The sequence below is a fragment of the Phialemonium atrogriseum genome (genome assembly GCF_030411735.1).
Source record: "Phialemonium atrogriseum strain 8032-3 unplaced genomic scaffold QBC33scaffold_26, whole genome shotgun sequence".
NCBI lineage: Eukaryota > Fungi > Ascomycota > Sordariomycetes > Cephalothecales > Cephalothecaceae > Phialemonium > Phialemonium atrogriseum.
The window spans coordinates 291,040-315,516 of NW_026848163.1; the positions used below are offsets into that span (position 1 = coordinate 291,040).

At 55.8% G+C, this 24,477-nt stretch overlaps 6 protein-coding genes across 6 annotated transcripts; 1 reads left to right on the forward strand and 5 right to left on the reverse strand.

Annotated features, from left to right (window-relative positions):
- Window positions 1-559: 559 nt before the first annotated feature.
- QBC33DRAFT_208590 (uncharacterized protein) lies at window positions 560-1,608 on the forward strand. Its single transcript, XM_060422640.1, has 2 exons — window positions 560-887; window positions 1,135-1,608. Exons 1-2 carry the CDS (start codon window positions 713-715, stop codon window positions 1,455-1,457), a joined length of 498 nt encoding a protein of 165 aa, XP_060280344.1. The 5' UTR covers window positions 560-712; the 3' UTR covers window positions 1,458-1,608.
- A 351-nt stretch (window positions 1,609-1,959) lies between these two features.
- Window positions 1,960-3,943, reverse strand: QBC33DRAFT_518045 (Fasciclin-domain-containing protein; the record flags this gene model as incomplete). Its single annotated transcript, XM_060426224.1, has 4 exons — window positions 1,960-2,066; window positions 2,688-3,582; window positions 3,649-3,696; window positions 3,767-3,943. The coding sequence occupies 4 exons, from the start codon at window positions 3,941-3,943 to the stop codon at window positions 1,960-1,962; spliced, it is 1,227 nt and encodes a 408-aa protein (XP_060280345.1).
- A 697-nt stretch (window positions 3,944-4,640) lies between these two features.
- Window positions 4,641-6,323, reverse strand: QBC33DRAFT_622376 (uncharacterized protein). Its single transcript, XM_060432836.1, has 3 exons — window positions 5,953-6,323; window positions 5,452-5,739; window positions 4,641-5,344 (listed from the first exon to the last, which is right to left on the reverse strand). Exons 1-3 carry the CDS (start codon window positions 6,024-6,026, stop codon window positions 4,792-4,794), a joined length of 915 nt encoding a protein of 304 aa, XP_060280346.1. The 5' UTR covers window positions 6,027-6,323; the 3' UTR covers window positions 4,641-4,791.
- A 249-nt stretch (window positions 6,324-6,572) lies between these two features.
- QBC33DRAFT_548175 (hemolysin-III related-domain-containing protein) lies at window positions 6,573-7,931 on the reverse strand. Its single transcript, XM_060428806.1, has one exon. It carries the CDS (start codon window positions 7,721-7,723, stop codon window positions 6,713-6,715), a length of 1,011 nt encoding a protein of 336 aa, XP_060280347.1. The 5' UTR covers window positions 7,724-7,931; the 3' UTR covers window positions 6,573-6,712.
- A 662-nt stretch (window positions 7,932-8,593) lies between these two features.
- On the reverse strand, window positions 8,594-11,400 carry QBC33DRAFT_562189 (putative glycosyltransferase; the record flags this gene model as incomplete). Its single annotated transcript, XM_060430191.1, has 3 exons — window positions 8,594-8,782; window positions 8,849-10,897; window positions 10,981-11,400. The coding sequence occupies 3 exons, from the start codon at window positions 11,398-11,400 to the stop codon at window positions 8,594-8,596; spliced, it is 2,658 nt and encodes an 885-aa protein (XP_060280348.1).
- Window positions 11,401-17,145: 5,745 nt separating this feature from the next.
- QBC33DRAFT_208818 (beta-1,3-glucan-binding protein) lies at window positions 17,146-19,011 on the reverse strand. Its single transcript, XM_060422641.1, has 2 exons — window positions 18,247-19,011; window positions 17,146-18,184 (listed from the first exon to the last, which is right to left on the reverse strand). The coding sequence occupies exons 1-2, from the start codon at window positions 18,807-18,809 to the stop codon at window positions 17,248-17,250; spliced, it is 1,500 nt and encodes a 499-aa protein (XP_060280349.1). The 5' UTR covers window positions 18,810-19,011; the 3' UTR covers window positions 17,146-17,247.
- Window positions 19,012-24,477: the final 5,466 nt, after the last annotated feature.

The following is a 24,477-nucleotide window of genomic DNA, read 5'->3' on the forward strand; positions in this document are numbered from 1 at the left end:
TTTGACGCCCATGGAAGTATACCTAGATACTATAAGGGAGAGAACTCTCGAGAGCCAAGGGGGAGAGGCCACTTGGATCTCACCCAAGGTTGGCGGGTGCGATCCTTCTTACCAAAGGAGCGATATGGTGAATTGTCAAGTTGGCGACCTTGGACGGTTGTCCCGGCAGGCCAGTGCGACTTGCCGAGAGCGAGAATACATTGTGCAACAGCATCGAGGCAAGTACATTGCAGGCTTAATTCGCATATTTCTGCCAGTTTCTCCAAGGGAGGAGGTCGAGACAACAACAGCAGGTGGAACCCGCCCCTCGAAATGGCCTAACCCAGGATATGCAGGGAATGGGAGGAATATATACATGTACCTGCATAAATATGCTGTTATTGGATATAATTTCTGGTTCTTTTAGTCGTGTGCAGTCAACGGAGCCATCGTTGTTGTATCAACCCTTTTCTACTTTTCTTCAAGTTTGCCAAGTTCAGGTGCCAGGCACCAGAATCGTTATGCCTTACATAAGTGTGTATTGTCATTGTCTTAGCCAACGTTGGACTGTAGGGGAAGATGTCCGGCGCCATTCCCCCTTCTCAGTTGATCGACAAGCCCCTCCCAGCGAAGGGAGAAGTCAAGAGACATTGAAGCAACCTTATCCCTAGGACTTTGCCAGATACCTTCAAGTACGAACGTTAGCTATACAGTAGTGCTGCATTTTTCTATCATGATCTCCTATCTTGTAGTTGCTTTCCATATTGTTTGTGGCTTTTCGATGTTGGCAACTAGTCAGCCACCAAAGAACCAACATCTGGCTAGTCTTCCAAGGCATTGGACGTGGGAGACAGAGTGCGACTCGAGTCGAGATTGTGGTTTAGCTCCAAGTTGGTTCATTGCGAAAGGTCAGCCGTCACGTCTCATGTGCTAGGTTTGCCTTTGCTTTTGAGAAGAAAGTCGAGCTCTTTGTGTTGGTCTGCCGAGGGTCCACAGGGATCCAACAGGAACAGCCCCTTCACCATCGCCGCACGCCAATGTTCTGTTCAAGTGAATAAAGGCGAGGGCAACCTTGGTGTATATCAAGGGACATCACTCGAGAAGGAGATTTGCAAATATTTTACCCCAAAACTCTTCATTTCTCATCGAGACCAGCAGATATTTACATTTTTCTGTCTCAACACTGCGCCATTCCAGTCTCCCCTCCTACAGCCAGAAGATCCGACAACCAGAAGATCCCACAGCCAGAAAATCATTCGCCCACAAAGACCCTACAGCAACAAGATGTCGAGCACAGCAAGCTCGACAAATCTGAACGAGCTCCGAGCTTCCACCACCCCATTGTCCGAGCATCAGTCAGCGTGTGCCTCCAAAGAGGGCGAGCCTGTTGGAGAGATGGCAAAGTCGGCACCCGGAGAAGTTCACATGGCGCAATCTCACCGAGCTTGGAACTCTGGCTATTCGGGCACTTGGACTGACTGGCTCCTGGAAGACGACGACGACCTTGCTGCCTGGTGTGTGGTCATGTAAGGGAGGGCTCTGTTTTGCAGCAGTCAATCGACACCGAGATGGATAGCACAACAACCTATGTGGGCGGTACTTTCTTCATTCCTCTGGAATTGGTCACCATCCAGGCTGAATCCGGCTTTCTCGACGGTCTGCAATCTGATGTCGTTCTCGAACAACCGCCAGTCTCCTTCTCTTTCCCAATCACGCCCATCGCTTTGCCAACAAACCACAAACCGGCCTGGAGGCAGGAGACCCCGTTTAACGCTTGAGGATGCCTAAGGGGGGATTGGGTGGAGGGAAGGAGTGGGAATGTTACGCCCAAGGACCTTTGAAGCAAGGGAGGCACGATGGGAGTATATCATTAGTGCTCATTTTTGAAGTCGTTGCTTGGCACTTACCTGGGGAAGGGGTTGCGGAACGAAGGCGTCTATGGCTTTCCTTGTATGCAGCTATAATCTTAAATCGCTGTTGCTAATCGTTGTCATTGCCACTGCCACCGTCATCATCGCCGCTGCCGCCATCGCCGTCACTGTTGCCATCACCGCCTATCAGCGCCGCCGCCACCTCCCTCGCTGCTGCTGCAATTCGGTATATCATTACGGATTAAACACAATGCTAGCTAATACCTAAGGTACCTACCTAAGTCTTCGAGCATCGTGGGGTATCTCTTGCTGTCACCATCTCTCTTCCTTCCCCCTTACCGCCGCCCTCCATCATTACATCCCGGCTCCTTCCTTCCCGTGTACCGTTTAGACCCCGTCGCGCTCGTTCTGGATGCCGGACACAATCGTCTCGAACGAGGGCTCCGTCGGGTAGGTAGTCTTTGGCGTAGACAACGCTTCCATGCTCCAGGAGCTGGACTCTGCCTGCCATCCGACGCTCTCATGGTCCGCATCGTCCAACACCCACCCGTAAAAGATTTCCTGTCTCCCCCTTCCTCCCAAACAAACCCGACAACCTACCTCATCTGCATCCACCCCTTCAAGCAGCCCCAAACATCCCCATCTGCATCCCAACCCCAACCAACCCCACCCCAGCAGCGGCCCCGACCCCCATCCCCGCGAGCCCCGTACACCTCGCCCCCGCCGCATCCCCCTTACTCAACCTCGTCCTAACCCCCGAGCCCCCACTACTACTACTACTCCCCCGTCCCCCCTCCCCGTCCCCACCCCCCGCCGTCGCCGTCACAGGACAAGCACTTGTGCAGGGCAGCGCCGACGTGAACGGCGTGGGCGCCCGCGCCCCCGTCGATGTGGCCCCCGTCAGCGCGAACGCTGGCGCCTGCGACGGCTCCGCCGGGTCCGGCGGGGGCCCCACGTCGTCCGGATTCAGCACTGCGTCGACGATGTGCGCGACGCCGTTGGCGAGGAGGACGTCGGGCTGGACAATGCGGGCGCCGTCGACGAAGACGCTGTTGCCCGCGCGGGAGATGCGGAGGGACGCGGCGCCGTTCGTGGCGTTGCCCGTGGTGGTGTTGGTGGCTGCCGTGTCGGTGGAGTTGGGACCATCCGGGGCGAAGAGGGCCGAGGAAGGGAGGATGCGGCCCGGGACTAGGTGGTAGCGCAGGACCCGGGCGAGGGCGTCGCGGTCCAGGGTCGAGAGGGCGCCCGAGACGAGCTGGAAGGCGGCATTACGGGGCGCGAAGACGGTGACGTTGGCGGAGTCGGCGAAGAGGGGCACCAGCCCCGCCGCGTAGAGGGCGCCCAGGAAGGCGGTCAGGTCCTGCGGGTAGACGTCGCGGAAGGTCGGCTCCAGGCGCGGAGGCGGCACGAGAAGGGTGTCGACGACCTGGATTAGGCCACCCGAGAAGGCGATGTCGGCGTCCAGGAGCGTGCTCCGCGACCCGCCGCCCGAGGTGAGCACTACCACGTCGCCGGGCTGCTTGTTGATGATGACGTTTTGGCCGCCCGTCACGTTGGTGTAGGCTGGGTTTGTCAGGAGCGTCGAGGCGAACGTCGACGGGCCCTCGGGCAGGGCGTTTGTGGCCACGGTCCCTTGGAGGATGTGGTACTCGAGGATGCTGGTCACCAAGGTCTTGTTCTTTGGGTCCCAGTCCTGAAGCTTCTCGAATGCATCATTGTTGGGGGCGATGATCTGGAAACGGTGGTGAGTTTTGCCTGCCCAGTAGTGGAAGAGACTTGCCCTGGTCGTCAAACTTACTGTAACCCCGGAATAGCTTGGTAATTGAAGAAGGATGTCGGGATATTCCTTGGTGCGAGAGTCAGCCCATCTCTCAATCCACTAAGGCGCAGCCACTCAAGCATAAACTGGCCCTCACCTTGACCAAGTTATAGTAAGTTGACAGGTCTTTATGGTCAGCCAGGACGCTCCCCAGATCCCGAGTAGAAGCTGCCCCGACAGCATCTGTTGCACATAAAAGGATGATGGCGAGGAGGCCCAGCAGAGGGGCTGGGAACCCGACGCCTGGCGAGACTACACAAAATGGCCTCATCATTCTTCCGAGTCGATGTCGCTATCATCAATTTTGGACTCCCCCCGCAATGCTTCACCTTGCAATCCGGCCTGAGAAATGGACAGCAACGGTGGAGAGAGGAGTGAGGCGATCACGAACATTCTCAAGATGACAAAAGGTCTACGCGGGTATATAGCAGCTAAGTAAACTCCCGGTCCCTGGTTGCGTTGCATGCAGTAACTTGTGCAGCGCCGTGCCGATCAACAGGGGGGATACGGGGTACTGGGAAAGATCCCTCCCCGTCCCACACCTTGGCGGCACAGAGAGGGTTTATTTACAAGAGCCAGTGGCATTCGGCACCCCACCATTAAGGCAGGGACGATCGCCTTTACCCGATCCGTAATTGCTGCGTACAGCACACAGCATGGGAGTTTGTAGGCTGCAGGTGCTCTGGCATAGAATGCGAAATAGGAAGGCAGGTAGGAAGAGTCTAAGGTACCTAGGTGAGGAAATCCCGAATCAATGTATTTTTGTTCCGGCGGTGACCTGTACTGAAGCAATCTTGGCAATGCCGTGTACCCGGAGCACCAGGCCACGGAGGCAAGGTACACACACTTATTTAGTGTATTTATTCGTTGTCTCCTGATCCGCTGGCCTATCAGGACCAATTGTCTGTCAATCTTTTTGACAACTCATCGACAGCAATGGCCTCAGCCCGGACTAGCTGTCCGCGCAGTAGTGTAGTCGCCCCGGGTCATGTACCTCGATGTCGAAATACGAGGTATTGCTTCCCACGGTCTAGTCTAGATATTAAGGATTCCTCTATTGTTACAATACCGCTTATCGCTTGCTAATGCATAATTCTTCGATATACTCTATAATCCAATCCGTCAATACCGCCCAGATGGCAACTCCACTGCCGGTGTATTGTCCCCAGGAGCCTCATACAACCTATACATGTTACCGGGAAGCTCCTGCGCATATGCAGGCGACTTGGTTTCCGTTTCGATATGTGCAGGCACATATCTTATATTCTGCCTGCTCAGTTGCCTGCGTCTCCTCCACACCAGGACGCCGAGTATCAAAGTACCCACCAACGCCAAGACGCCGACCACGATACCAGCAATCGCACCGGCCGAAATCCCGCCCGAACTTTCCGTTGGTCCATCCTCCAGCTGAGAATCCGCCGTCTGCCCCGAAGTCCTTGTCGGGCTTGGGCCCGAGCCCGTTGTCGCCGTCGCGGTATTGGAAGCCGGCCTGTCGGTCGACTGCCAGTTGATCTGTATCATGGGCGCAAAGACGCCGAATACCGACACCACCGTGTTCGGGACCGTCAACGGCGCAACCGTCGTCAATCCGCTCTTGCACAGAATCGCGTCGATGGTCGTCGACGTCACGGTTGAGACGCACGTCTGCCCATTCAGATTGCTGCAACCGAACCCACTTCCCAATTGTTAGCAGTTTGCTGGACCCCCTCCACCCCCCCTTCTCCTTCTTTCCACCTTTCTCCCCCCGCCCCCCCCCCCAACCCGGGGCAGACAAAAACTCACTTAGGACAACACCCCACGGCCGTCTCCCCCGCCACCATCCGGAACTGCATCGTCCACGCGGGGTCGGTGGCGCCCCCCGCCGTCGCGGCGCAGGCCGGCGCGTATCCGCTGGGGCACAGGGTGCCGGGGGAGTAGAAGCCCCAGCCGAAGAGGGGCGGCGTCGTCAGCGGGGCCACGCCCGAGGTCGTGGGCGGCCAGCATGTCGTCGCGTCGACGGGGCCGCGGGCGGCGCACGACTGCGCCTGCCAGCCTACGTTGCAGGTGCTGCAGTAGGCTACCACGTCGGTGCTGCATCGGGGGGTTATCGTGAGGGTGAGTGAGGAAGGGAAGGGGAAAGGAATGGTTGTAGGGCCGGGCGAAAGGATATGGGGAGGGGGAGACGGTGAGGGCCGGGGCAGGTCTGCATCATGGTGGTGGTATTCTCAGGAGGGACCGCCGAGGGGGCTTTCGAATGGGAAAATGTCTGGGCCATAGTTTGACGCTGAGAGGAAATGTGCTTACCATTGCGGTGGAGGCGTGAACGTCGTCGTTAGAGGTCCGAGTATTGTTCGGGGTTTGTCGCTCCAGATAGACATCTTGAACCTTCATGAGCCTCTCAAGCCCGGTCAGGCTTCGCGGAGAGGATGAGACCTGAAGGGTTCAGTCCAAATTTTGGATTAGAGGCATCATGAAGGTCTGGACTGCTCCGCCTCAGGGGACCTGGGCGCGTAAGCGATGCCAATCACTGGGCCCTGTAGCCAAGAGCATGTCGGTCTTTCGCGACCCGTTCCCGATATCGAATCAGGCTTCCCTCCACTATGCTCTCTTACGCAGGATAGCGTTGTCTGGATGCAGGGGGGAAACAGGCGCATCAGGAGGTCTGTGCGTTCCAGGTGGTAGCGGACGGATACCTAAATGCCAGGTGCTATCCTTTGGAACTCTGCACCTATTTAGCATCTGGCAGAAAATTGACCGGCCCGGTGCCATCTGAACACCTGGTGAGCGGCCGCCGACCAGCCACTCACTGTTTCGAGATCGATCGAGAGCGGCCGCTCTCACTTGGCCTGGAGTCTAGACTCTTTCTTGGGCATTATTGTTTACTACTTATTAGGTAGTCTGCCACGAAAAAGCTTCGTCTCGCGCCCCAGGTTTGTTAGTCAAGAACTCAGGCTCGCTTCGCCCCCGGCTCACCATGCTACGAAACTTGTCAACTTTACGCGACTCTCTAACGGGACAGGTTTTGGGCCTCCCTCCTCTAGGGGGACGAAAAGGAGGTCTGGAATTAGGGATTGGCACTAGATACAAGGCTAAGTTCGATAGTAAGGCCATCAGCACTGAGGAAACGCTTGGCGATAGCGGTACCCGGCCGCCAGCGCAAACATGGAAAGCCCCACCAAGCACAGCAAACACGTGGAAAAGCTGGTGCGAATGACCCCAGATGTCGAACGAGCCCGGGACGAAACCTCTCGGGGATCCGACCCACGAACAGGCACACCCCGACCAAGAGAGACAGTCCCTCGGCAAGGTACCAAGCGGCGCCGATCTCCTCGCATGCCAGGGCCCAGCCCATTTCGCCGGCGCCGTGGAACAGCGGCAGCATGGCCGACAGGGTGAGTAGGCCGAAGACCCCACCGCGGAGGGTCCTCATCTTGCTGCCCCCGCCGCCCGTGTCGAAGAGCGTGAACGCGGCGGCGAGGGCGGAGCAGAGGTTGAGGCTCCAGTACACCCGCTGCACGACCGGCCGGCAGTAAAACGCGTAGTAGGTCATGGAAGTCCCGGCGCCGAGGGCGAGCACGCAGATGCCGAGGATATCCATCTTCCCCCAAAAGTGATGGGTGTTGTACGAGTGGCTCCTCAGAGTGTGGAACGCGGTGCTCAGCCCGAAGCAGAGGGTGGCTGAGGTGAGAAAGCCGCCGAATGCAAACTTGTCGCCTGCGGCGAGACGGAAAGCGCCCGAGGCCGAGGTGTACTTGTACAGTGTCACGCCGGCTGTCAAAAAGGCTGCGGCTCCGAGGAGGTGTGTCCAGATGTTCATGGTCTCCATGTGCAGACAGCGCCAAAGACGCCATAAGCGTCTGTAGGAATAGGTTGGCATTGGGTGGCTTCCCATGATGTAATCATTGTCGCGCAGCCACGCGGGGATTTGGTCTTTGGTCTCGAATACGGGCCAGTAAGAGTCGGTTTCATGTCTGTCGCGTGGGTCGAGGATAGGCGACGTGACGGATTCAAACCCCGTTGACGACGGCTTCGAAGGCGAAAGCGTTGAGGGTGAGGCCGTTGCGTCCTTGGCCATGGCCGCGGACTCGAGCTGCCGAGGGGTTTGTTGATTTTGCAGCAGCCCGTCGACGTTGCGGCTCAGCACGGGGTCCGTTGTGATTTTGTCGCTGCAGGGAAACTTGGTTCACTGGGCCGAATCACGTCGTATCCTTAAACTCACCCGGCTCAGAGTGCTCACTGCGCCTCACCCTCTACTCGGTCAAAGCAGCAAGCAATACAGACTTGGTCAGAAAAAAGTGTCGGGGGTGACTATTGAGGTAGGTAGGTAGGTAGGTGAGTGTGCAGCCCCTGGCTATAAACAGAGACACGAGTAAAGACAGTGTCTAGGTACGTTGCAAATATTCTGTTCCTTCACCCTCGTTCTTTTCCCTTGATCCCGTCCATCTTGCCAACGGTCGACTCTGTCTCTCCGTCTCCAGCCCTCCATCCAGTCCCCGGTCGCCGACCACGTAACTCTTCGTCCCTTGTCCAAGGATTACCCAAGCTGATAACTAAAAAAAAGTGTAAGAAGCGTAAAGAACTCCAGTCGCCCCCAAGTCTATCGTGATAATATGCGTTGCCCCGTATACAGTAAGTGTTACAGGGGACGCGAGTAAAAGGGTACGTGGAAGGAAATGGGCATCATATTCCCCCCATCTCCAATAACAGACCGTTGTTCGCCATCGATAAGCCATCCCAAATAGTGTTGCTCCTCCTCTATGGTGCTCTTCAGGCAGGTAGTAGACATTGAATAGTTATGTATGGTGCGGGATTCCATAAGATCCCGACACAGGTTATATGGAAAAAATGATGGTTTCAAAAGAATGGGGCACATAGAAAGAAAATACGACACATGTCTTCTCATACATGTTCCCGAGGGTGTATGTACCACAATAGGCAGACTTGACTACCATGAGAAGGTCATCAAAGCCGGGTTGAGGGCCAGCGGAAGGAGGAAGTGGGAACTCGCAACAGTGGCCATGGGGAGGATGGCCACAAAGTCCTTGATGCGCCAGTCGTATGGCACGAAGGGCGCAACGGCGAGGATGATCATCCCTGCAATGAAGAGGAGCGAGAAGAGCATCGAGTATTTGAACTAAAAGGGTGACTGTGTTAACAGGGTGTACTGTGGGAGACGGGTGAAGAGATAAGCTGGACTGACCTTTTTCAAGACCTTCGGGATCTCAATGAAGAAGTTCGAGAACTCGGCCTCCTTGCTTGTTGCGCCCCACGTCATGTCGATCTCGAACATGTGGGCTAAGAGTGCCTGCGACACGTGTAGCGAGAGGCCACCGAGGAAGATGGCCAGCAGGAAGGTCCACTTGAGGTTCTCGAACAGCGAGTACAGCAGATTCCGCTCGCCGATACGGTAGCGCATCAGGGCGAGAGCGACGTTGCCGAGGCCGTTGAAGACGATGATGATGGAGAACCATACCTTCCATGAGTCGACGTAGTACTTGTCGAGGTAGCCGTTGAACCAGCCCATGAGGAAGTAGTTGATCGACGTCATGATCCAGGCAGCGCCGATGGCGTAGTACGTGCCGATGTACGAGATGATGGTGATCTTGGAGGTGAAGCGAATGTTGGAGAACAGGAACCGCCGGAACAACGGCGTGAAGGGGCCTCTCCAGAGCCACGTGCGGATGGGGTGGAAGAGAAGCTCGTTGCAGCCATAGGCGTACTTTTCCCAACGGGCCAGCTCATCGTACACAGTCAGGGACACGCCCTCCTTGAAGCCTTCTCCGGCCCAGGCCGCCAGTCGGATGATGTAGCCGCTGCACTGCAAGCGAAGGGACATGTCGAAATCCTCCGACACGTGACTCTCGGACCAGAACTTCTCATAGCCGTCCTCGTCAAAGAACGAGACCTGTTGGATGGCAGACCAGCGAAGGATGGCGTTGTGGCCGACGAAGGGGGCCACATCGCCGTTGGAGACGGTGTACCGGATAGCACTGTAGATGAGGTTCGTGAAGAAGGTGATGCCGTTCTCAAAGTACGTGTGCACGACCTGCATGACGCCCGAGGAGAACTGCATGATGCCGACATCGGGCGACTGCTCCATCTCGGACACGGCATCGAGCAAGCAATCAGCTGGGACACGCGTGTCGGAATCGATGATGAGGATGTAGTCGCCAATGCGAATGTTGCCGTCGGCCCAGGCGCGGCCGTCTTCCTCGAGGACCTCCTTGAGACCACGCTCATACGCCTGCGCCTCGTCGTGCTGCGACCACTCCGGGCCGCGGTTGTAAGCGGCAAGCTTCTCCTCGACGTTGCAGGAAATCATGAGGCCGAAGTTCATGTTGGACGCCTTCTTGAACTTGCCGCGACGAAGGAAGCCATTCTCGCCGTGCTTGGGGCGGGCGACCCAGCCAATGCTGTGATCGGCATAGAATTCGATACGCGCACGGCGGTCCTCCTCCGAGACCAGCTGCAGGCCATCGTCGTTGATGAACATATTGGCGGATCCGCCCTGGAGCTCGTAGGTGGACATGGCCTGCTTGATGGACTTGACGGTCGGGGCAATCACAGCGTTGAGGCTCTCCTTGTACACGGGGCACTGGACGGTGATGTGGGGCAATACGGCAGACTGCAGCCTTGGCGGGGGCCGGGCCGAGTAGAACTTGGAGTTGATGGTGAGCTGCCGGATAGGGCCGAAGATTTGGGCCAAGCATCCGATAATGACCTGGGCAAAGAAGAGGGTGAAGAAGAGCTGGAGCGGGAATAGACCGAGGAGTGCCAAGCGGAGGTAACTGCCGTCGACCGAAACCTCAATGGCCAGCTGTCTCCAGCCGGCTCCCAGCGAGACGGTGACGAGGATGAGAGTCAGTGTCACCAGCACAGCATTCTGCAGGTGCACGGGGCGCTTCTCGGGCTTGATTTCGCCACTCTCCTCGTCGATCTCGGCCTCGGCCACCGTCTGGCCCCCCTTCTCGTCGTCGTCCTCCTCGGTCCCGGCCTTCCATACTAGCTCCATGAGCTCTGACTCGATGGCCTTGGCCCTCTGCACCAAGTGCAGAGCATCGTCATCCCAAACAACGAGCAGGCCCTCTGACGCGACGAAGGCAGCGAACTGGTGCTTCCTCGCGCGGGGAATGTCGTCAATTGTGGGGAGAATCTGCACACGGAGGCCATTCATCAGGGGTACGTCAACCGCATCTGGCGACCACTGTAAGAAGGTCTTGATTACTCTGGAATTAACCGTCATCGCGCACTGGAGGGGGTTCAGTCATGTTAGCCAGAGAGGTCACCAATACCGGAGCCTCGCATCACCACCACACAATGTATGCGCCTTACCTGAACATTAAGCGCGGCACAAGCCATCGCGAAGGGGGAGTTGCCCAGCTGTGGCGGGCAGGCCATGTATTGTCCTCTGGACTTGCGCAGGAGGACGCCCTCGATCTCACCACTGCCATCCGAAACCCACAGGTGCGAGCATTGCTGCTGGTATAGGTAGTTGACCATGACTTCATGCTTGATGTCGTCGAGGAATAAGGAGCTGCCTGCCGACCGCGTCGACCGACCCGAGACGGACTGCGGTCTCGAGCTGTACCGCGGGGTCGGCGGCTGCAGCTCGAGGTCATTGCCGCTCGTTCTCTGCGAAGGCGGCTTCTCGGATACCGACGGCGTGGCATTCCTGCCTTGTTGTTGGTGCGGCGGCGTGCTGCTTGACGGAGGTGCCGACTTTTCCGTCTTGAAATAGTTTCCGATCCCCATCCTGACTCCGGTTATCCTCCTTCGGCAAGGGAATCCGTGGGAGGAGGCTATCTCAGTTCGATCGAGTGTGTCTTCCCCCTTCAGAGTGTTCTAACCAGGACACACGTGTTAGCGATGCCGTCTACTTGACTCCAGCGCACATGCCGCGGTAGCACCCGTGGTCGTACCTTCGGAAGAGTAATTTGTAACACCGACGCGTGGATGCTTGGTAGGGCGGATGGTGTGTTGCGTTCCAGGTGAATTCAGGGCCGAGAGTTCTTTCCAAGAGAATCCTCCCCGAGGCGCGAGAAAGTATTAGTGACGGTAGCGAACGGACGGCACTCGCTTTCGCAGAGGCCAGAAGAGACTCCTTCAAAAGGATCTCCTTGCAGACGGGGCCTAGACTCTAGAGAGGCGACCAACGGCAGAGTCGGAGTTGAGCTGCTTGTGGCGTTGTGTTGGGCAGATTCGGCGAGGCTAGACCGGCAGGGCGAAGCTCAGCTCTGGCTCGGAGGGAGGGGTGAAGGAGGTTCGAGGAGAAGAAAAGCAGACAACGGAGGGAAAGGCCCTGGAGAGGGGAAGCATGATCGTAAAGAGAGTGGTGGTGCATGGTGGGACAATCCACTTCGCGATGGCACTCTCAGGCCTGGTACCCCTACCTGCCTAGCAGCTTGCCAGGGTCACGGCCTGGGACCAGGTCTGGGTGTAAGTGGTGGTAGTGCAAATAGTGGAAATTCGCTGGAAGTCGACAAGGGGTGGTCGGTTGGCGGTACGAGCCCATGTGCATGCACGGATTCAAGGTTGGCCCTTCCTTATTCCTAGTACATTACATATGTATTTACGTACACAGTGGTACTCGGTAAAGATACGGAGGTAACGTTTACGACTTGCCCGACTCTTTCCACCCAAGACGAGTTTCAGTGTTCCTACGGTCGAGCTGAAGACCTGCCAAAGCTGAGCTGTTGAGCTGTTGAGCAGGTCGATGGGCAAACCGTCGGCTACCTTAGCGCCAAGTGGTGGAAAAGGAGACAACTTACCCAACACAACAACCTACGCTAATAAGAGAGCCCAAGCCAAGTACTCCATAGTAGGAGCAGGGTGGCGGGCTGAATATTCCCATTCATGCAGACTTGGGCGTTCGGTTCAAGCGCTTTTCTTATGCCTGTCTTCCATTTCTCCCCCACTCTCCCCTTCCAGCGGTTCTGGAGCAGGAGACAGGGGTGCAATGGACCCACCACACATCCCTGACGCCATGCAGGAATTACGACAGGGGGACAAGGGTTTGAGTAGCCTTCTTACAATTTCATTTTATTTTGGTATTTATTTCTATTTCTTGTATCTCTTTTTTTTCGAGGCGCAATATCTCCGTCTTTACAGTACCTCCGCTTGAAGCCTGAGCGATTGGCAGATCCCTGCACATCGCTCTCTCTTTCTTCATCAGGATCTGGCCAAGTCTTTTAGGTCGTCCTATGGCCATGCAAGTGACAGTGGAATTTGTTGGTGGAAACCCAGGCTCAGGCAGAACGGAAGGATGGAGTGTACGGATCTGTACATCAAGTACTCAAGTCTTCCATCTACTTCACGGCAACCACAAACCCGAGGCATTGGAAGGGATTTGGTAGTTGGTACTTTTAAGGTTGCCAGCTCCAGGCGGGTCAATACAGAAACACCGTGAATCTGGGGAAGGATTGGAGGAGGGCCGCGGTTGGGGGGCAGTGGTTCGACCTCGTACCGCTTGGGTCATGATTGTCTCGCCCATTCTCACCGGATGGCCACCTGAAACCTCGGGTTTTACGCGCCGCGGAAGCTGTGTATCGCACGCTCTTTGCCCGAGGGAGTGTCAGGTCCGAGACCGCTCCAGTGTCCCAGTAGTGTACCTACTGAGCTTTTGGGACCGATCGATGTCGCCAAAGTGGGTTCTACGCAGTAGTGTCTGATGTGGAGAGAGAGCGGAAAATAATGGAGTCCGTAAAAAAAAAAAAAAAAACAATAAATAAAAGAACTAGGTAGGTACTGTGTGCCTACTCCGTCATGTACGAATACGTACCTCCTAACCAAGGCATCGACGAAATCGGCCAGGAACATCCAGCCCCTGGCTAGCAGATGCCGTTCCAACCGCTTTCCCCATCAGAGGTGCTGTACCATGGTACCCTGGTTTCGCAGCTGCGCATCTCCAATTGATGAATTGAAGTGTTCTCGATAAGGCCAGGCTCAACCCAGCGTATCGCCTGGATATCAGCCACAGCTCAATAGTATTTGGCTTTTCTCATCTTAACCCTGCGCTGGCAACTATCTTTTTGCTTCTTGCTTTCCTTTCTTTTTGCTCCGCTTGGGAATCCCGTAACCAGGCTTGGCTGATCGAGATTGTTGGCTAGCAGGGTCGCCAACGCATCCTACGCTATCTCGAATTACACATGGAGGTGGGAGCTTATGCAAGAGGCTGCAGAGTTCTTTTCGTCTTGAGTGGCGGGAAGTGTGTGGTTGTTGTCCCTTCCCGCTGTTTAGCCGCATGTCGTCTCAGTGCTTATCTATTTTTGTCCAGCAGCACACCTCGTATTTCTTCCGTCCTTTGTTTTCTGTGACCAGGGTCCAGTTACCAGTTGCCAACCTAGGAAGCTGGCAAAGATCGCCGTCTTCCCCCCCGGAAGAAACGTGCGAATAGTCCCTCCAATTGGGAACTCCGTCCACGAAAGAGGAAACAAGGTTGAAAGAAACTCCGCTCTTCCATATGCCAAATGCCCCCACTGCCACCATGTTCCTTGGAACGATCTCGCCGTATGATCCTCGCTATTCGGCGAAGAATTTGATTCTTCACAAAACTCGAAATCCCGGCCAAATTTGTGGCGATTGCCTGTTTTTGTCAGTTCCGCGGAAACGATCGAGACTTTCCACCTGCAGACCCCCCTGCTCTTCGTTTGGTTGAGAAGACCACACTGTTTTGCTTACTGTTGTCAATCGCCCTGTCCGCACGGTCCGTACTGCACAGTCGGAAGCAACAGTTGGAACTTGGAAGGCGGGTAGAGTTCTGTTAACCGCTCTCCCCGGAGCTCAACAACCCCCGCTGAGCGGCCCCTCCCGGCCGCTGGACCGCCATCATAAGAGGGCAACATCTAAAACGCCAGCCAACACACTTCGTCTTCGCAAATACTCCGGACAAGAAACTGCCGCTCGCGGTGTAACAACTGCATTTCGAAGAGGTTGGTTACACGACGCCCACAGCCGGTTGGTTACACGACGCCCACAGCCGGCGGGGTAAATAGGTTCTAGAAGACATCTTCACGCCTACCCAGGTACCCATCCCAGCAGGGTACTTTCGGCGTGTGATCCTGCCATTCGTCGGACAGTCCTGGAGCCCCCTTTCGAGGCCTGGCAAAAGGGCACAGTCATACGAGCAGTCATCATGGACGATGCAAATTGCTCACGTCCATCTTGGTCATTACACAAAGCAATCTTGGCAGCCGCTGACGCGATACTCACTGTTTCCCCGTTAGCGATCCGGCAGCGAGCCGAGATCCATCGAGAAGGCGCATCTGAAACCTCAAACAAGACCGCCGATCTTGGTCCCTTTTCGCGTTCCGTCTGTCTGTCTGGCTTGGAGAATGTCCCGACGGCATGGATCCTGGGAATCCTTCTGGTTCAGGACTGAGGCATTCTCCCGTTTCTGGCAGAATCCTTCATTCAGGGCATTCATCCCGTGCCTCCAGCAGTGACCACCCCGTAACTGTCGATCATCAAGGTGACCCTCCGCTTGCCGATGACGTGACATAAGAGAAGTTTCCGTGTCTTGGATCGACAGGCTAAAAGCCGGCCACGAACCAGTGGGGGATTTTTTGTCTTACCTGTTAGCATTCTTGCATAATCTCCTCCTGGATGTGTCCGTCAGCTGCGATGCTACTGTAGCTCCCTAGAAACTCTTCCATTGCGCTCGTGTTCGAACCTTTTACGCTCATGTCTCGCCACCGTCTGGGTGTCAATAGACCTTGGCAAAATAGGCGGTGTATCATGTAACGTTGGAAGCACATCGCCCAACTCCCCGTGACAAACCTCGGCCGACAGAGCTGAGGAGCCCTCGCCTTGAAAGCCCAACTTGAGTTGTTCGACTGGTTGGCTGCGAACCGAGGCTGAGGACAACCCCTACGGTCCTGTAGTGCGGTGGGATTGTCGTTTGTTTGAGCTTGGTGAGAAATAGCTCGAGCCTGGCCTAGACCTCTCTTACTTCGCTTTGCCTCGGCAGCCCTCCCTTTCTCCCGTTGATACTCATCAACCCCCCACCCAGGCCCAACGCTCCCTCCCTTCAACCAAAGAGCTAGGCGAGGTCCACTGCTGACCGCGCCGTTCAAAGCCCGTTTGATCTGAGGCTGAGGGTGAAACTGTCGCTAGAACTTCGAATGACCTTCCAACGGCAGTCACGTGGTTGATTAGCCCCTTCTCGGTGTCCGTTGGCACAGGTAGTCAATTGCCCAGCCTCCACCAACTACTACTCCTTGCTCCAGCTACGCCAGCCGACCCAAGCAAGTGCACATCAGTGATGCGAATGCCCCTTTGTGATCTTGTTCTCCCTGTCGCTGAATAATAGCGCTTGGCCCTTTGGCGATTCGCCCAGCCTCGGATGGTGGCAGCCTAACGGGATGAGGTCACTCGGCTTTTCCGCTGCGGGATCGGGAGCCGGGGGCCAACCTATCGGACTGGCTACCGCATGAAGAGGAGGGTTGATTTTATTAAAGAAAGTGGGTAGGTGGGAGAGAAGACCGAAATCGTCACTGGTCGGTCGAGGCTGGTGGCTGGCTGATCTCCCGCTGGCAGGACAGCTCTGTTCGTTCGTGCGGAATGTTTCCTGCACTCTCCACTGCCGGGGGACTAACACTAGGCGGTAACTCTCCCGTGTATCAACTCAGCTCAGAGCCAATACGTCCGTAAACGGCTTCCCGCCCATCCTTGTTTTCAGCTCGTCTTGTTCAAGCCCTCCCCGTTGAGTGCGGCCAACCAAGGGACGCTGCGCTAGGCTGGCCCGGGCTCAAACTCAACGGTCGATGAATCGGGCCACGGGAGTGTGTGTGTGCGGCTGCGCAGGGTGTGAATTGGGGGCGCTTTTTTCTATGTACATTAGAATTATCGTTTCATCGCCCAAGGACAGATGAAGGGATGGCGGGGGGAAGACAAGGCAACGCCAAGACAAGGAGGAGGAGGAGCAAGCGAGGGCGGAAAATGCCAAAATGAGGCGTCGATGGCGTCGATAGATGGGGCTGGAGCGGGAATTGGCAGGGCGGTGGCCTGACCTGCCAATGCAAACGGCGGTCAACCAATATTGTATGCATGCAGGGCAGCTGTTAGGATCAGAACACTTATCACAGAGTCACGGAGAGGGCGGACCGGCTGTGAGCCAAAATAGAGGAAATCTTGACGATGAATTATCCAACTCGATCATATTTGCGTATCCCACCACCAAAACGCCGTGGTTATAAGACAAGTGACAATCGACAGCCCTATTTAATGGCAGACGAACACCCAAATAATGAAGTCCAGGGGTGTGTAGGTGTGTCCACGTTGTGGAAGTGGGAGGGTTATGTGAGAACATTATTATGTCCAAGCCACCAAGTATCAATAAATCGGGTGACGACGTCCTGCAAGTTCCGCCCCCAGCAGGTCCAATTCCTCATCCAATGACGTAGAATTTCTATTACCCAAAACCAACCAGAATATTCGAGACAGGGGGGGAGGAAGGGGGCATCCATTCGTGAGAATGACAAACGCCTGAGAACACCATTTCTATTCCCAGGGTGCTGGTTTAAAACATTGCAGGAAAAGATAGTGAGAGTGAGAGAGGGGGGAGAGAGATCAGGGGAGATGGGGAAAAGGAAGCTCCCCAACTCAGAGATCCTCGTTGCCGTCGCACTGCTGCCACATCATGACCTGGGAGATCTCGAACTCGGGCTTGGTCCAGGTGGGGAACCACTGGTCCTGGGCCTTCCAGAAGTCCTTCTTTGCGTTGACGGAGCCGTCGAGCCATGGCTTCCCGCTGGAGCCGTCCTCGAACCAGCCGTTGGTGCCGCCGACGGCGACGTTGAGGATTAGGTAGAAGGGCTGGTCGAAGGGGGTGTTGTCGCGGCCCGTCTGGCTCCACACGTCCTGGACGCGGGTGCCGTTGGCGGTGGCGGTGGGGAAGTCGCCGCGCTGCCACATGGGCTTGTCGAAGTTTGTGTAGAGGACCTGCAGCAGGCGGCTGTCGACGTAGGTGAAGAGGTACTTCTGCGACCACTCGAGCCCGAACGTGTGGTACTTGTCCGCGTAGGTCGTGTGCAAGGCCGACCGCTTCACATTGGTGCGCCACCAGGCGTCGCTGCCCGGGTCGGGCCCCCAGTGCAGCGCCGACGACATGATGTTGTTGCCCCCCTGCGGGAACGTGTAGTTGTTGCCGCGCGATTCGGTAATATCGATCTCCCCCGACGCCGGCCACGGCCCGTACGTGTCCTCGACCGGCATCATCCAGATGGCCGGCCACAGCCAGTCACCCTTGGGGAGCCGGGCCGTGACCTCGACGCGCCCGTACTTGATGCTGGCGCCCTTCTTGGTGTGGATGCGCCCGGACTTGGTCGGCGGCACGATGGTCGCGTTGCCGGCCGTGGTGTTGGTCGCAGCAATGCAGTCGCTCGGCCGGTCCGACGTGCACGTGCCGGCCTTCAGGAGGTCGATGACCGAGTCCTTGTCAATCAGGGCAGCGTCCTGCAGGGTCGGCTTGATAACAAGGCGCCCGTCCTCGACGTAGACGTTCTCGTCACCCCCGGTAGTCTCCTCAAACTCGCCGTTGCTGGAGGCACCTTGTTAGCTTGACGGTTTCCCAAAGACACAACCAACTGGCAATAAACTCACCCAAACCCGCCAACCTGGACCTCCTTCGTCCACACCGAGTCATCAAGACCGCCGCTGGTGGAGAAGTCATTGCTGAGCACCAGGCAGTAGTTGTGCTTGACGACGCTCCTGATGCCGTCCCAGACCAAGAAACCAGAGAGGCCAAGACCGATGAGTATGCCCACTATGGGCAGGATGGTAACCCACTTCTCCTTCGGATCCTTCTTCTCCAGCCACGGCTTCTCAACCTCCCCCTTCTTCACGCGGCGCGAGTGGAAGTACCGCTGGGCGCGCTCGTCGAAGCGGGCGCCGAGGGCGGCCGAGGAGGAGCCCAAGCTGCTGGCGGGCCTCGAGGCGGCGGGGCTAGCGAAGGGGTTGGTGTTGTTGGCCGCGGTGCCGCTCCGATGTGACGCCTGGGACTCGAGGCCGTCGCCGAAGGGGTTCCGGCCGTTGTACTCGTTCGGGGTGCCGGGGCGGTTGGGGGTCGGCACCTGGGTTGACGCCGCCGACGGTGCGCCGGCGCCGACGCCTGCGACGGGGCGGCCAAAGTAGCCCTGCTGGGCGTATTGGTTGTCTTGCTCCATTTCAGGGAATACGGACTATGGGGGCCAAGGGCGGGAGCACAGAGGACGTAAGGGGTTACAAGCCGGGTTGAAGCTCCAGAAGTGAGGGGGTATCGTTCAGGTTGTCGTGGTAGTTAACGAGAGAAAACAAGCCCGGGCGTGAGGCGGCAGGTGAACGAGCGGCGGTTTGAGTCTCAGCAAAGGTAGCTACAGCTGATGCGCAGTTGTTGGTCGACGTTGGTCTCGACGCCGGAGTGTTCCAGCAAGGGGTGGGGGAGGTCGACACGGGCAGTGCAGCGATTGTGGGAGGACTGGGCTTGCGAGAGATGCTATGTAGAATGCAACGGCGCAACAGCAGCTACCAAACCCAATTCAGAGGCTAACCAGGCCAAATCAAGTAAGCGAGAGTGTCGTCCCAGCAAGAATTAGCAAGGGAGAAAAAACGAGCATGAACATAGCTGCCGAGTGGTTGGTGGTGAGATAGGTAGATGGGAAGCTGAAGTGGGAGGAAACAGAAGAGCGCCAACACGCACAAGCGCGGCGCCATAGTGGCGTAAGTACACTGCACTAACTAATCTGTACTGCGTACATACGTAACACCCAACACCGTACGTACATTTCAGCTGAATGTCATGCCGCCTACAAAGTACCAAGGCAACTCGAGACAGGGGGGTGGATTTCAGCGTCCAGACGGATCTTAAGCGGCCGGAAGTTGTGGTACTTGAAACCAGGTTCATGACGGGTGCAAGCTAAGGTAGAGCCAAGTGGGTTCCTGTAGTAACTATTCTTCTGGCTATGACCTGGCCTTGCAACCACGGTACAGTAGCCTCAATTGAGCAGGGCACCTTCCCTGAAGTTCATGACATGTGGTCTTAAATAGGATACCTGTGGTGGATGACCACATGCAGCACGCATGCTCTCTGACAGGTCGGTCGAGCAGGCCTTTCTCATTCAGTCGCAAAATTTTGCCTTGGAAATCGTCACAGGGGTTCCTTATCTCTCCGTACCCACATGCATACCTACATACCACAGTGGGGTCAACACCCATGTTCGTTCTGACTGCAGAGGCAAATGAGGCGTCCGTCACCGCATTGGGCTTCGGACTTTTCAATATTGTGTTGGTAGTGCAGATTTGGACGAGTCTCGAACCTCGATCGTGGACAGAATTATGTCATGAACCAACAGCCAGCACCTTTTTCTTCCAATATTCTACCTGATCTCCCACGCGATATTTGCTCGCTCCGTGCCGGATCTTCTTGGCCAAATCCAACTATCGTTCCAAAAGGTGGATAAGAATAATCAGACAGACCCCAACAATTCCCGGATTTCCGGGCATCGACGGTCCTAATCCAGGGGACCCTGGCGTTCTTGCTGGTATTCGTGCAGACCACTGTGGGATGAGACGGACGATGCGGAGCATGGAGTACCTGGCTTACCTATCTAGGGCGCCTCTCCCTGTACCTGCAGCTCTTGCCTTGTTAAGTGCCTGCAGCTTCTTGGACTAACCGAATCAACTGTAGCTCTGGGAATACCTTCTCTTTCGAGCTAGCAATCCATAGAGCGATCTATTCCGTTTTAGGCATTATCCATCGTTTGATGCCAAGCGCCCATTAGCTAGCGCTCAGCGGCTCCTGCCTCGAGCGTCTCGCACAGCCCACGTGTAATTTCCACAATCTGCCCCTAGCCTGATCAAAGCGCCTAGTTTTACTACGGAGGTTGGCAAATTTGATCCGGTCCTAGGTGGCGCCCGGAACAATGAGGGCTAGCACCTCTGGCATCGCTTACGCAGTAAAGAAACTGGGAATACGAGAAACAACCCCCTGAAGCAAAGCCCGGCCTTTCTCGCTCGCCCAGACTCCCACTGCGTTCGTATGCCTGCGGTATGCCATGGTTGTCGGCACTGCGGCTGACATGGCATCATCTCCGAATATTTGCTAACCCAGCGAAACTAGGTTGTTGTCTCCCAGCGGGAAGGTTATCTTGCACAACGCTGCGTATGGCGAGGTGCTGGGCCCCTCAGAATCCCTGCGAGCCCCAGTAACTTTTGTTATCCAGCTGGCCACACAGCTTATTGGGCTCCAACTTGGGCCTCGAAAGCTTGGTATTGATATCCTGCATACTTTGACATGCATGTTGTCCCTAATAAGTCAGCCACAACTGAATTTGGGCGCTGTCATGCGTGCTGGCGGCCACAGCAAGATTCGGTCAACGCCAGGCGGCTTGACAGGCCTTTCCGACCGCTTTATCGAGTGATGAAGTTACTGTCTGCCCATGCACATGCCCATGCCCATGCCACTTTGGCCCCGTCGGTGGCGTATGGAACTTGACAAGCTCGCAATTAGGGGATGAAGTGACAGCACGCCCGTCCGTCCCAGCTCGATGGGTTGACCCCCATTCGTATGCCGTGCTGAAATGCAACCTCCCAGGGTCTCGAAGTCCCATCCTGGGTCCAACAGCCGATATGACCAAACCGGTGAGAGTGGGCCACCGAGCCCAGGCCCGCCCAGAACCCAGTCTCTGGTCACTGTTGTGTGTGTTGATATCGAGACTGCAGCTCTCACTGGCGAAAATGCGAGTAAGGTCATCGACTGGGAAGCTGATCCTGTGTACGCATGTATACCAGCGCAACGGGAAGACGGACATTTTCTTCCAGATGGCCTACCTTCCAAGTTCAAGTGAACATCCTCCACTCGAAGGCATCGATGCCCCACTGTGAAGATTTGCATTGCCCCCACCCTCTGCCATCGATACTGTGCAGTATCTCGACGATAAGGCTGTCTATTTTTATCGGTATTGCTTACACTAGCTTCCACTTGACTGGGCACTGCCGATCCCTTGGGCGGTTGCGCCGATCGATCGCCTGCTTCATTACCGACTCGGAACGGCACGTTTTGCGGAACACGACTTCGGTAAGGATTCAACGCGGACACAACTCCGGGTTCACTTCCTCCACCCGCGAAGCCGGTATTCGTAAGAACAGAGGCACCAGTGATGGACTATGACGAACTAACAGACGATTATTGCTCGAATCCTGCTCCGACACGCATCTGTTGGGTCAAGCGCAGTCTGCGCGCGGCACCGGCTTGTCATGCGCGTCACCGCCGCCGCCGTCCTTGACACGCGCAGCCACAGGAGAGCAGGCTGCTTCCCTGAAACCGTTGCCTCGAATCTAGCCGCCGTCAAACTCTAATCGCGGAAGACTCCCCCGCCGGTACATGTATGTGTGTACAGTACGGTCGAATGCAAACTCTGCAAGTGATGTCTACAACTGTTTGCACATGGCGCGGGGACCCGCCTTGAAGCAACCCGCCGTCCTGCAGCCCTCGTCGGACCGTCGCAGCTCCCAGTGCCATGGAGATACCAGACCGAACCCACTCTCGGCCTTGGCGCTCGCCAGCTAGCCTCGAATATGCGAGGCTTCTCTGCGCGGCGGGTCCTGGTACTAGGTGTGTCCAGTGTTTGTTCGGCCGGATGCTGGTTCGGGATACCGCCGAGTCGCTGCCTTGGTTATTAACGGCCCCGCCCAGTGGAGAAGTACGTTGGCCTTCCGGGTAGGCCGAGTCGAGAGGATCTCCGGGGGCCCGTTGGCAACATCTTGGCCTAGACGAGATTGCAGAACTCTGAACGCTGCTGGCTTGTCCCTCTTGAACTCGCTCCACGGGGAGTCCCGTTCTGTCTCCACCCTCAAGAGATTGCGGTTAGAAGGGAACGGCGCCGGCGCGGCCAAATCCTCCTCGCAATGTCGAGACTCCCCGCACGGTGTTCGTCTGATATTGGGAATGAATCATTGGCAGAGGTGTCTCAGAGGCTTATAGGGTTAAAAGCTTTCGTTAGTTGCGCTGGTCTTTCCAGCCAGCCAATCGTGCACTGTAGTAGACAGGGCCTAACACTCAGATCTAGTGTACTCGTCCTCTGCTGGCGTGACAGCCTAGATGAAGAAGGGGGAAACAGGAGAATCGCTGCAATGAGAGAGCTTGATAGTTTAGGTTGCGCTCCACTCCCCTCCAACACAGATCTTGCCAGTCGCCCGATCTCCTTCGAATCAGGATCCCCAGAATGGAACCGATTCCCGTTTGGTAGCTTCATCCGCCGGAGAACACCTCCGCGTTGGGAGCTCCGGACATGTGAAAATTTGGGGCTTAGACATGCAGGCTAAACCCCTGAACCCCTTTATCTATGAGCTGATAAGGGGGTGAAGGGTTGGTTACCTTATATGACGTATTTGCGAGACAATCGCGTGCTTGGGAAGAACGCGCTTGCAGAATCCCCGCGAAGTCTGGAGCAGCCGGTGGATAGCTAGTTCGTTTTTTTCCGGCCATGTCTCAGTTCACACCCGACGACGCTGTCTCGTCAAAGCGCCGGCTTAGCGCGATGACCGCGTCTTTGGCTATGAACAGGCAGGAAGCCATCGATGGAGGTGCGTGTGTTGGCTCTGCCTGAGGACAATTGCAAACCTTATTATTTTCTATAGGCTTCGAAGTCCTGGCTGGGGGTTGTGGGACTGGACATGCGCCGCAAGGCTGGTGTGCAGGGAAGTCGATCCTGCAGGATGAGCGGCAGGGCATGATGAATAGGAAGGATGGATCCCAAGCAAATTGCCCGTGACCAGAGACATTCATTGGAGCCTATTTTACGGGTGACGAAGGGACAGTGTTCTTTTTGCTTTATTAGGGGATTTTTTGAGCCTGTTGGGTGAAGATATCCCCACCCCCTGAAGTCAGATTGGTGAGACGGAGACGGGATCGCAAGTATCCAAATCATCTCAGACCTCATGACCTTTTGAGAGAAAGGCAACGCTGTCGCTCAGTAGACGGGGGATAAGCTAGTGAGGTTCTCTGCAAATTACGATCACTTGACCGAGTGAGACCAGTGATAGGTGAGGTATTTCAAGGCAGCTGGGTGATACTTGGTCGGTAGAGTAGGAAGCAATTACGCGACAAGAGGTAAGTGATTATCATATCTAAGAATCGCATAAACAAAGGCAGTTTAAGCAGTCACATCTACACCAAGTTCCCCTCTCTTATGTCTAAAGTCGACGTCAGGCAGGGGCCAGTAGGATTGCGCTCAGCCGTGCCTCAGCTCAGCTGGGCATTGCCCTCAAGCACATGTAACTAGAGTTCGAACCGATCATTAAAATAAGACGGAGACTCAATATCAGGTAGTCTTCAGCAAGTATTCATATTAATTATCCTCAGGGCTACACAAGGGCACAGGTGTGACTGTGGGAGGGTAACGATGACAGCCGTTATATGAGACCAAACTCAATTGCCTACCACTGTCTCTTTGCTCATAGACATAGAGTATGGCAAGAGTCTAGAGAATTATGCATAGGCAAGCAGACCGTCCCAGAATCATCAATGTTTTCCACAGTGACTAAACCGGGTTATTTCGTGTTTTGTCTATCCACCTGAGAGATCAAGAACGACAACACCCCAAGTTGAAGGATAATCATTATTATATCCATGGCCTGCTGGTCCAAGGGAGCTGAAACCGAACCAACTACCGAGACTGAGAAATATAGAGGTCGAACGAGTGTCGCAAAAGAAAACCGTAAGGACAACCCTGAGACAGCACCAATCCCCAAACACCCCCCTTATACCCCTAACTAATGTTTCCAGCCCCCAACCTCTAGTACCTAAATGTCCGTTGAGCAAAAACGGTAAAAGAAAAAAGAATAATACGTTAAGAA

What these genes read in the sequence shown, in the direction of transcription:
- QBC33DRAFT_208590 (XM_060422640.1), top strand. Translation starts at nt 713, where the DNA reads ATGATCTCCTATCTTGTAGTTGCTTTCCATATTGTTTGTGGCTTTTCG. An exon ending in AAGTTGGTTCATTGCGAAAG is followed by an intron (nt 888 to 1,134) that starts GTCAGCCGTCAC and finishes CATCGAGACCAG; the next exon opens with CAGATATTTACATTTTTCTG.
- QBC33DRAFT_622376 (XM_060432836.1), bottom strand. Translation starts at nt 6,026, where the DNA reads ATGTCTATCTGGAGCGACAAACCCCGAACAATACTCGGACCTCTAACG. An exon ending in TTCACGCCTCCACCGCAATG is followed by an intron (nt 5,740 to 5,952) that starts GTAAGCACATTT and finishes CCCCCGATGCAG; the next exon opens with CACCGACGTGGTAGCCTACT. An exon ending in GCCGTGGGGTGTTGTCCTAA is followed by an intron (nt 5,345 to 5,451) that starts GTGAGTTTTTGT and finishes ACAATTGGGAAG; the next exon opens with TGGGTTCGGTTGCAGCAATC.
- QBC33DRAFT_208818 (XM_060422641.1), bottom strand. Translation starts at nt 18,809, where the DNA reads ATGGAGCAAGACAACCAATACGCCCAGCAGGGCTACTTTGGCCGCCCC. An exon ending in GTCCAGGTTGGCGGGTTTGG is followed by an intron (nt 18,185 to 18,246) that starts GTGAGTTTATTG and finishes AGGTGCCTCCAG; the next exon opens with CAACGGCGAGTTTGAGGAGA.
- QBC33DRAFT_548175 (XM_060428806.1), bottom strand. Translation starts at nt 7,723, where the DNA reads ATGGCCAAGGACGCAACGGCCTCACCCTCAACGCTTTCGCCTTCGAAG.